This window comes from Choristoneura fumiferana, chromosome 21 (genome assembly GCF_025370935.1).
Source record: "Choristoneura fumiferana chromosome 21, NRCan_CFum_1, whole genome shotgun sequence".
NCBI classification, from domain to species: Eukaryota; Metazoa; Arthropoda; class Insecta; order Lepidoptera; family Tortricidae; genus Choristoneura; species Choristoneura fumiferana.
The window spans coordinates 14,443,537-14,453,419 of record NC_133492.1 but is presented as its reverse complement, the minus strand read 5'-3'; the positions used below and the strand labels follow the sequence as shown (position 1 = coordinate 14,453,419).

The 9,883-nt window shown below is 50.8% G+C and overlaps 1 protein-coding gene across 1 annotated transcript in view; it reads left to right on the top strand.

Annotated features, from left to right (window-relative positions):
• Nucleotides 1-9,883, top strand: part of LOC141440008 (poly(A) RNA polymerase gld-2 homolog A-like) — a 25,542-nt gene that overhangs the window by 11,541 nt on the left and 4,118 nt on the right. Inside the window, 4 exon segments of the mRNA XM_074104465.1 lie at nucleotides 386-517; nucleotides 2,088-2,216; nucleotides 3,611-3,666; nucleotides 3,668-3,878. Of these exon segments, the coding sequence (XP_073960566.1) occupies nucleotides 386-517; nucleotides 2,088-2,216; nucleotides 3,611-3,666; nucleotides 3,668-3,878 (528 nt within the window).

Below are 9,883 nucleotides of genomic sequence, written 5' to 3'. Positions count from 1 at the left end.
AAGTTTATTACCGGTTTTTAAAGAAAGTAAAAGTCTATAATAAATAATTATTAGAGTAGGCACATTAACTTATATATTAAGAAGGGTTCTATCAGACAACATTATTAATTTTCGTTCAATTTTTATGGAATAATCGAGAAAAACTAACAAAAATGCAACGTTGCCAGCTCAGCAGGTATAAACCCTCTTAAATCACATCACGGTTTGTATCGATGCTGCATTCCGCAATAGTTGTAAAAATAACAATATTGATGCTTTTCTTATTAACATAATGGTCTAACAAATTATTATCAAATACTTAACCGCAACAAACTATATTAAACACGTGACGTTCTTAAGGGTTGGCTTCAATAAATCACGTTGAATGTTAAATTGTTCTGTACAGACGCAGAGTTGATTCAGGCGAAAGTGCCGATCCTCAAGTTCCGCGACGCGCGCGCCGGCCTGCAGGTGGATCTTAATTGCAACAACGTCGTCGGCATACGGAACACCAGCCTCCTCTACTGCTACTCGCGACGTAAGTATACCCGTAATGTGTTATAGGTACTTGATTTATTTTTAACCCCCGACGCAAAAAGAGGGGTGTTATAAGTTGACGCTATGTGTGTCTGTGTGCGTGTCTGTCTGTGGCACCGTAGCTCTTGGACGTGTGGACCGATTTGAATGCGTTTTTTTTATTTGAAAGCAGATTTTCTAGCGGTGGTTCTTAGTCATTTTTTATTCAAAATCGGTTCAGCCGTTTCTGAGATATTGAACTTTGAAGTGACAAAGTCGGGGGTTTTCCAACTTTTTGTTGGTTAGGTTATGTTGGATAGAATTATTGTGAAAATGGTACAGTCGAGTTTAAAAATTGTTCGCAGAGTTGATTCAGGCGAAAGTGCCGATCCTCAAGTTCCGCGACGCGCGCGCCGGCCTGCAGGTGGATCTTAATTGCAACAACGTCGTCGGCATACGGAACACCAGCCTCCTCTACTGCTACTCGCGACGTAAGTATACGTGTTATGACGTGAAATGACAGCACATTCGTCGATTGTTTTTCCACGTGTCTATTGTTTTTTGTGTACAATCAAGTGCAAAGATATCGACACAGCCAAACGACACATCCTTATCGACACGTCCTTAACCTTTTAACCGCCAATACGTTTTCATTCGTACGTGCCCGTATCGCCACCTACACCGAAACTATATGACATTTTGTCTTAATTATAAGACTGCGGCGAAATGAGCTGGATTTTTTTAGTCTTCTAATTCAGACAATGGCGGTTAAAGGGTTAATGTTAAGTCGTCTATACATTTTTTTGTAAATTTGGCAGTGTCGATGTCCTTGCACTTGACTTTACAGTGTCAATTTTCTAAACTATTAAAAACAATAGCAATAGCTCTAAACTGTTTATTATGCGGTGTACATACATATCTACAATGAAAAGTTGTATATATTGTTTTTAATCGTGAATCATCTAAAATTGTAATTCAATACTTAGCTTGATATATTTATTACGGGATCTATACCGCGATAACCTTTGATAAGCTTTGAAAATAAGTACCGGATATTTCAGTGCATTTGCAAAAAAATATATATTGTACGTATTGTTAGGTGATCACGATATACATCCCAGAACAAATATATCAAGTAACTGTGAATCATAAATAATAAAAGATTCCGACGAACTGATAACCTCCTCATTTATTTGAAGTCGTTTAAAAACGATACTTGGGTGAAGCCAGACGAGCATAAGTTTTTGAATAATACACAAGTCCAATTTGTGCCACACGGCGACTCAAAATGAGTTGTACAAAAATAGGCCCTAACCGAAATTGGACCTAGTTTAACAATAAGGATCGAAAGCACTGTCAATGTCAATTAGTTATTGTTCCTACTGAAAGTAGATCCAAAATTAAAAGAATAATTGTTGAGGATCCTTTTTGTTAACTACGTCCAATTATGCGACCGAAAATACGCGACTCACAACTCGAAAAAATTACGCTCAAAGAAAGGAGAAGGTTCTCAATTATTATTCGTCTAAATGTTTTATTTTGAATAATGCAGCTCTCATGGGTCTAGCGTGTGTATGTCTGTGTGTGCGCAGTGGACTGGCGCGTGCGGCCGCTGGTGGCGGTCACCAAGTTATGGGCGCAGGCGCACGACATCAACGACGCGCGCCACTGCACGCTGTCTTCCTACTCGCTCACACTCATGGTCATACACTTCCTGCAGTGTGAGTACATCATTCTTTGGTCAAATCAGCCCGCACCGTACTAAGCCCGCGGGCCGAAATGCTGGCTCAGGATGACTTCGTCCACAGTCTCATTTCGTCACCTTTTTAAATGGTCCTCATTCTCATATAGTCTACTGTTCTGATTTGCTAACATTCCTACATCGTCACTTTCCTATCTTGTCCGCTTTCTTACGTGGGCCACAGTACCAACTCGTCAACAGTCTTATTTCAACTACAGTGCTAACACGTCAACATTCCAATTTAGACCACAGTGCCAACTCGTCAACATTATTGCATCGTTCATTATCCAGACTAATATAAATGCTCTATAAATTGATTATTGAAAAGGGGCTTTTTTGCAAATTAATCTCGGGATATTTTGCTATTTAAACGCTTAAATTGACCATATCTGTGAGACAACGTCTGGTAAACGTGGACAAGTTGGCACTGCTGACCAAGTAGTGCTGTGGTCTATAAAAGAAAGTGGACGAGTTAGGAAGGTGACGATTTAGGAATTGTAGGCTGACGACATGGCACTGTGGACGATTTAAAAAGGTGACGAAATGGGTCTGTGGACGAAGTCATCCTGAGCCGAAATGCTGCCGATCCCGATATGATGATAATAATGACTTGAAATAAAGTGGAAAGGACCTTCATGCCCTGAATATAATAAGGCAATGATGGTTGTTCCGAAAGCGCTAGAAGTATAAAAAAGTGACACGTAAAAGAGCACTTCTGCATGTATGCCACTTGCAGAATAAACATATAATTGTTGTTGTTTTTTTAAGAAATAAGACATGGATATTGTTATAAAAAAGTGTACATTTTCTTCTTTTTTTTTACAATTTTCTTCTTCAATCTTCTCAGAATCAAGAGCACAATCGATTCCTGCAGTTTAAAAAAATGTTCCAAACAAATATAATAGTTTTGTGATGTTTTTCATACACTCGGTATAGGCGTCATAGAACTGACTCATAAAATTTGCATGAAAAAATTAAATACATTTAGAAAATTCAAATTCATAATCATTTAATTCTGCTTAAAATTTGGTACAATATGACGGTCTGCAATAAGTATTATGTGAAATGCATATTTCGCCAGTAGCTGGCATGCAAAAATACTACAGTAGAACAATCAAATATAAAATAAAATAATCATAACTATTTGCGCCCGCGCAAGCTACATCATCAGGACGAGCATCGTTCATTCGCCGCTAACAGCCAGACCGACCAGACGCTTGTTTCAATAATTATTGTATTTTATTCTCAATATAAGCTCCCAAAAACTCATTGTTTTAAACCACCCTTATGTACCTATGCTCGTATAAGAAAAGGTACACTTTTTTTTGAAAACTGCCATGTAACGTTTGATTGTCATTGGTCGTGGTGTTGCAGGCGGCACGTCCCCGCCGGTGCTGCCGTGCGTGTCGGTGCGCGGGGGAGGGGGGGGGAGGGGGCGGCGGGTGGGAGGCGGGCGCGGCGCGCGGCAACCGGCTGTCGCTGGCCGAGCTGTTCGTGCAGCTGCTGCGCTACTACGGGGCCTTCCCGTACGAGCGGCTGGCCGTGTCCGTGCGCGCCGGACGCGCGCTGCCCGTGCCCGCCTGCCGCGCCGCGCGCTCGCACAAGAACGACCCGCACCAGTGGAAGCTGCTCTGTGTAGAGGGTCAGTACTAGTACACAACACTAACGTTCCCGTACGAGCGGCTGGCCGTGTCCGTGCGCGCCGGACGCGCGCTGCCCGTGCCCGCCTGCCGCGCCGCGCGCTCGCACAAGAACGACCCGCACCAGTGGAAGCTGCTCTGTGTAGAGGGTCAGTACTAGTACACAACACTAACGTTCCCGTACGAGCGGCTGGCCGTGTCCGTGCGCGCCGGACGCGCGCTGCCCGTGCCCGCCTGCCGCGCCGCGCGCTCGCACAAGAACGACCCGCACCAGTGGAAGCTGCTCTGTGTAGAGGGTCAGTACTAGTACACAACACTAACGTTCCCGTACGAGCGGCTGGCCGTGTCCGTGCGCGCCGGACGCGCGCTGCCCGTGCCCGCCTGCCGCGCCGCGCGCTCGCACAAGAACGACCCGCACCAGTGGAAGCTGCTCTGTGTAGAGGGTCAGTACTAGTACACAACACTAACGTTCCCGTACCAGCGGCTGGCCGTGTCCGTGCGCGCCGGACGCGCGCTGCCCGTGCCCGCCTGCCGCGCCGCGCGCTCGCACAAGAACGACCCGCACCAGTGGAAGCTGCTCTGTGTAGAGGGTCAGTACTAGTACACAACACTAACGTTCCCGTACGAGCGGCTGGCCGTGTCCGTGCGCGCCGGACGCGCGCTGCCCGTGCCCGCCTGCCGCGCCGCGCGCTCGCACAAGAACGACCCGCACCAGTGGAAGCTGCTCTGTGTAGAGGGTCAGTACTAGTACACAACACTAACGTTCCCGTACGAGCGGCTGGCCGTGTCCGTGCGCGCCGGACGCGCGCTGCCCGTGCCCGCCTGCCGCGCCGCGCGCTCGCACAAGAACGACCCGCACCAGTGGAAGCTGCTCTGTGTAGAGGGTCAGTACTAGTACACAACACTAACGTTCCCGTACCAGCGGCTGGCCGTGTCCGTGCGCGCCGGACGCGCGCTGCCCGTGCCCGCCTGCCGCGCGCGCGCTCGCACAAGAACGACCCGCACCAGTGGAAGCTGCTCTGTGTAGAGGGTCAGTACTAGTACACAACACTAACGTTCCCGTACGAGCGGCTGGCCGTGTCCGTGCGCGCCGGACGCGCGCTGCCCGTGCCCGCCTGCCGCGCCGCGCGCTCGCACAAGAACGACCCGCACCAGTGGAAGCTGCTCTGTGTAGAGGGTCAGTACTAGTACACAACACTAACGTTCCCGTACCAGCGGCTGGCCGTGTCCGTGCGCGCCGGACGCGCGCTGCCCGTGCCCGCCTGCCGCGCCGCGCGCTCGCACAAGAACGACCCGCACCAGTGGAAGCTGCTCTGTGTAGAGGGTCAGTACTAGTACACAACACTAACGTTCCGTACCAGCGGCTGGCCGTGTCCGTGCGCGCCGGACGCGCGCTGCCCGTGCCCGCCTGCCGCGCCGCGCGCTCGCACAAGAACGACCCGCACCAGTGGAAGCTGCTCTGTGTAGAGGGTCAGTACTAGTACACAACACTAACGTTCCCGTACCAGCGGCTGGCCGTGTCCGTGCGCGCCGGACGCGCGCTGCCCGTGCCCGCCTGCCGCGCCGCGCGCTCGCACAAGAACGACCCGCACCAGTGGAAGCTGCTCTGTGTAGAGGGTCAGTACTAGTACACAACACTAACGTTCCCGTACCAGCGGCTGGCCGTGTCCGTGCGCGCCGGACGCGCGCTGCCCGTGCCCGCCTGCCGCGCCGCGCGCTCGCACAAGAACGACCCGCACCAGTGGAAGCTGCTCTGTGTAGAGGGTCAGTACTAGTACACAACACTAACGTTCCCGTACCAGCGGCTGGCCGTGTCCGTGCGCGCCGGACGCGCGCTGCCCGTGCCCGCCTGCCGCGCCGCGCGCTCGCACAAGAACGACCCGCACCAGTGGAAGCTGCTCTGTGTAGAGGGTCAGTACTAGTACACAACACTAACGTTCCCGTACCAGCGGCTGGCCGTGTCCGTGCGCGCCGGACGCGCGCTGCCCGTGCCCGCCTGCCGCGCCGCGCGCTCGCACAAGAACGACCCGCACCAGTGGAAGCTGCTCTGTGTAGAGGGTCAGTACTAGTACACAACACTAACGTTCCCGTACCAGCGGCTGGCCGTGTCCGTGCGCGCCGGACGCGCGCTGCCCGTGCCCGCCTGCCGCGCCGCGCGCTCGCACAAGAACGACCCGCACCAGTGGAAGCTGCTCTGTGTAGAGGGTCAGTACTAGTACACAACACTAACGTTCCCGTACCAGCGGCTGGCCGTGTCCGTGCGCGCCGGACGCGCGCTGCCCGTGCCCGCCTGCCGCGCCGCGCGCTCGCACAAGAACGACCCGCACCAGTGGAAGCTGCTCTGTGTAGAGGGTCAGTACTAGTACACAACACTAACGTTCCCGTACCAGCGGCTGGCCGTGTCCGTGCGCGCCGGACGCGCGCTGCCCGTGCCCGCCTGCCGCGCCGCGCGCTCGCACAAGAACGACCCGCACCAGTGGAAGCTGCTCTGTGTAGAGGGTCAGTACTAGTACACAACACTAACGTTCCCGTACCAGCGCTGGCCGTGTCCGTGCGCGCCGGACGCGCGCTGCCCGTGCCCGCCTGCCGCGCCGCGCGCTCGCACAAGAACGACCCGCACCAGTGGAAGCTGCTCTGTGTAGAGGGTCAGTACTAGTACACAACACTAACGTTCCCGTACGAGCGGCTGGCCGTGTCCGTGCGCGCCGGACGCGCGCTGCCCGTGCCCGCCTGCCGCGCCGCGCGCTCGCACAAGAACGACCCGCACCAGTGGAAGCTGCTCTGTGTAGAGGGTCAGTACTAGTACACAACACTAACGTTCCCGTACCAGCGGCTGGCCGTGTCCGTGCGCGCCGGACGCGCGCTGCCCGTGCCCGCCTGCCGCGCCGCGCGCTCGCACAAGAACGACCCGCACAGTGGAAGCTGCTCTGTGTGAGGGTCAGTACTAGTACACAACACTAACGTTACCGTACGAGCGGCTGGCCGTGTCCGAACTGGCAGTAGATTTTTTCTTAAATTTAAAAGTTTTTTGATTGACAGAAGCGCCGTGCAGTGAGTCTGTTCATTTTTAGGTTATATTTCCTTTAAAATAACTTTCCTTCCTAATTAACTCTCTGGTGGTGGTTTTAATAAGTACATAATATTGATCTAACTCAATAACCATCTGTCCGGTTGGCCAAGGGCCAAAGTAATGGAGGGGAACGAGGAGCCCCGGATCCGGGCGGCGGTAGCTCCATGAACTCGATTGAGATGGACACGCAAAATATTTCACGAAAGCGTAGCCTTAGTTTCTTGGAACAATCGCCGTCCGCATCTTCTGAACCGAAAGGGAAAAAGGTGATGCAGGGACGGATGCCGACAATGATCTATAGCAAACCTTTACAAACACCTGACTTAGACGAGGACTCCCGCAAATACGGCATTTATGACAGTGGCCCATTTATTGTACACATCTCCCGAGACGCAGAGTCTAGCAACTCGGCCATCTCACTTCAACCTATAAAGGTTGGCCTCGCTTTATTCAGAGATAACATTCAAAATATTAAAAAGATGGTATAAAGTCCGTAGGCAGAAACCGTGTCTCGGTAGAATTTATGACCGCTGTGGATGCTAATAACATCTTAGAAAACCCCTGTTTGTCCAGAAATAAATATAAAGCCCACATCCAACATACAATGTTTCCCGTATGGGTTTGATTCGTGGCGTACCAGTCGACTGGTCGATGGAAGAATTTGTTGACGCGACTGACCTTAAAGACGGACATGGCAAAATCCTCAAAGCCCGACGCCTCCAACGCAAAGTAACCAATGAGGGAGGTCCTCCATCCTGGGTTCCAACTCAAACTGTTGTGGTGACCTTCGAAGGTCAAAAACTTCCTGAGAAAGTCTTTGCTTTCTTTACATCGCTGAAGGTCGAAGTATACGTTCTCCCAAAATCCAATGTCGAAAATGCCTGAGGTTTGGCCACATTCAGGCCAGTGCCGCTCCGATGCTCGCTGTTTCAAGTGTGCACAAAACACCCTGGTGAAGGATGCAACATCGCTCCTGAGCAAGTGACTTGCCTCTACTGTTCAGGCCATCATTACGCGACAGACCAACGCTGCCCGGAATATTGTAGACAAAAGTCCATCAAATTGGCAATGTCAGAGCACAGCATCTCTTATCAAGAAGCTTCCTCTCGCTTCCCTGCCGTACGCCGCCCTTACGCGGACGTGGCCAAGGTTATGTTTGACCCAGACCCTAGTCCCCTCGGCAATCCCCCCTCTGGTCCCCCTCCCTTCCTCCCAATCGCCCATCTCGACTTCATACCGTAAGACGGTCAGCCGTAAAGCTAGATCAAGAACCCCCCTGTCTCCGGATATGATCGTCAAGCCCATAAAAATATCGTTTCGACCCACAATCTCAACTTCCAAATGGTTATGCCCCTATCGTCACGACGGACGCCAGTTGAGACGCCCAATGATGACCTTATGGAACTGTTATTCAAACTTCTTACAAATATAATCGCTAAATGGAGCGATTGTTTACGCCCGACGTTGCCCCTTAATGATTTCACTTGCCGAGATGCTATCCTTCTCCAATGGCCCCCAGGCCAATTTCCTTCAGTGGAATTGCCGTAGCCTTATCCAAAAAAACCTGATTTGGTCAGAATCGTCAACGAGCACTCCATTTCTGTAGCGGCCATCTCGGAGACATGGTTGAGACCGGACTCCCGCTTTCAGGATCCGGGATTCTCATGCCTCCGGGAGGACCGCGGTGATGGTCGTGCTGGTTGTGCGTTGTTGATCAGAAGAGATTACTCTTTCTCCCAAATACCCCTCCCTCCTCATTCACATGACATTAACGCAGTTGCGGCTAATGTCATGGGAATCAACTTTGTATCCATCTTATATCCCACATCCTAATATAAATTTAATACCCGATCTTTCCACCATCCTGTTCTCGGTCCCTCCCCTCTCCTCATCCTAGGGGATTTCAACAGTCACAACACGTCTTGGGGTTCTTCGCACTCAGACGCATTTTCCGCTTTCCTCTTGGACCTATTTGATGACATAAATGTCTCAGTTATTAACGACGGGCTCTCCCACTCACCGGGTATACCCCGGACAAAATCCACACTCAGTTCTGGATTTGTCTGCTTGCTCTCCCAACTCTCATGTCTTCTATCCTATCAGGTACTGAGACAATCACACGGAAGTGATCATTTCCCTATTATCATTTCCCAACCATCCTCTGTTCAGCCTTCCCGCCCCCCAACCCCTCCTTAAATACAGATTGGATAAAGCAGATTGGCCAAACTTCTCTTTTTATGTAGAAAAAAAGGCTAAAGAGCTCGACTCCAACCTGTTAAACCCCACCCTTGACTCTCTACAACCACTTCCAATCCGTTCTGGATAGAAGCTGCAGATAAAATTCATCCAAAGAAAAAAATGGCTAGTAGCCAAGATCCCTTCCCCTCCTTGGTGGGATGCGGAATGCACGGCGGCGATAAAGAAAGAAAGAACGCCGAACGTAAATACAATGATTCCGGTCTTTCTGAAGATTTTATTGACTTCCAAAAAATCTCTGCTCGCACTAAACGTCTCTAAAAAAAGCGAAGAAGAAAGGATGGAAGGGATTTTGTGAAAGTCTCAATCCAGAACGCCCCATCGCTGGGTATGGAAAAGTATAAAAAAAATCAGAGGCTCTTCGATCCCGATCGACCATCCCCCATAATCCCTTCCTGGTTGGCAGAGTTCGCAGATAAATTAGCCCCTCATCAGTTCCTGAGGAATCCTGCATAGACCATCTCCTCCTCTAGCGGGCTAGGCCCTCTCGACAGCCCTTCACATTCTATGAACTTGAGTTAGCACTTGACGGCCTCCGTAACAGTTACCAGGAGAAGACGGGCATACCGTATATCTTCATCCGTAACTAAGTCGCTTTGCAAAAGACCACTCCTAATCTATTTAATCTGTTTTTTGTGTCTGGTGAAATCCCCGAGGCATGGAAGACGCAAATTGTAATCC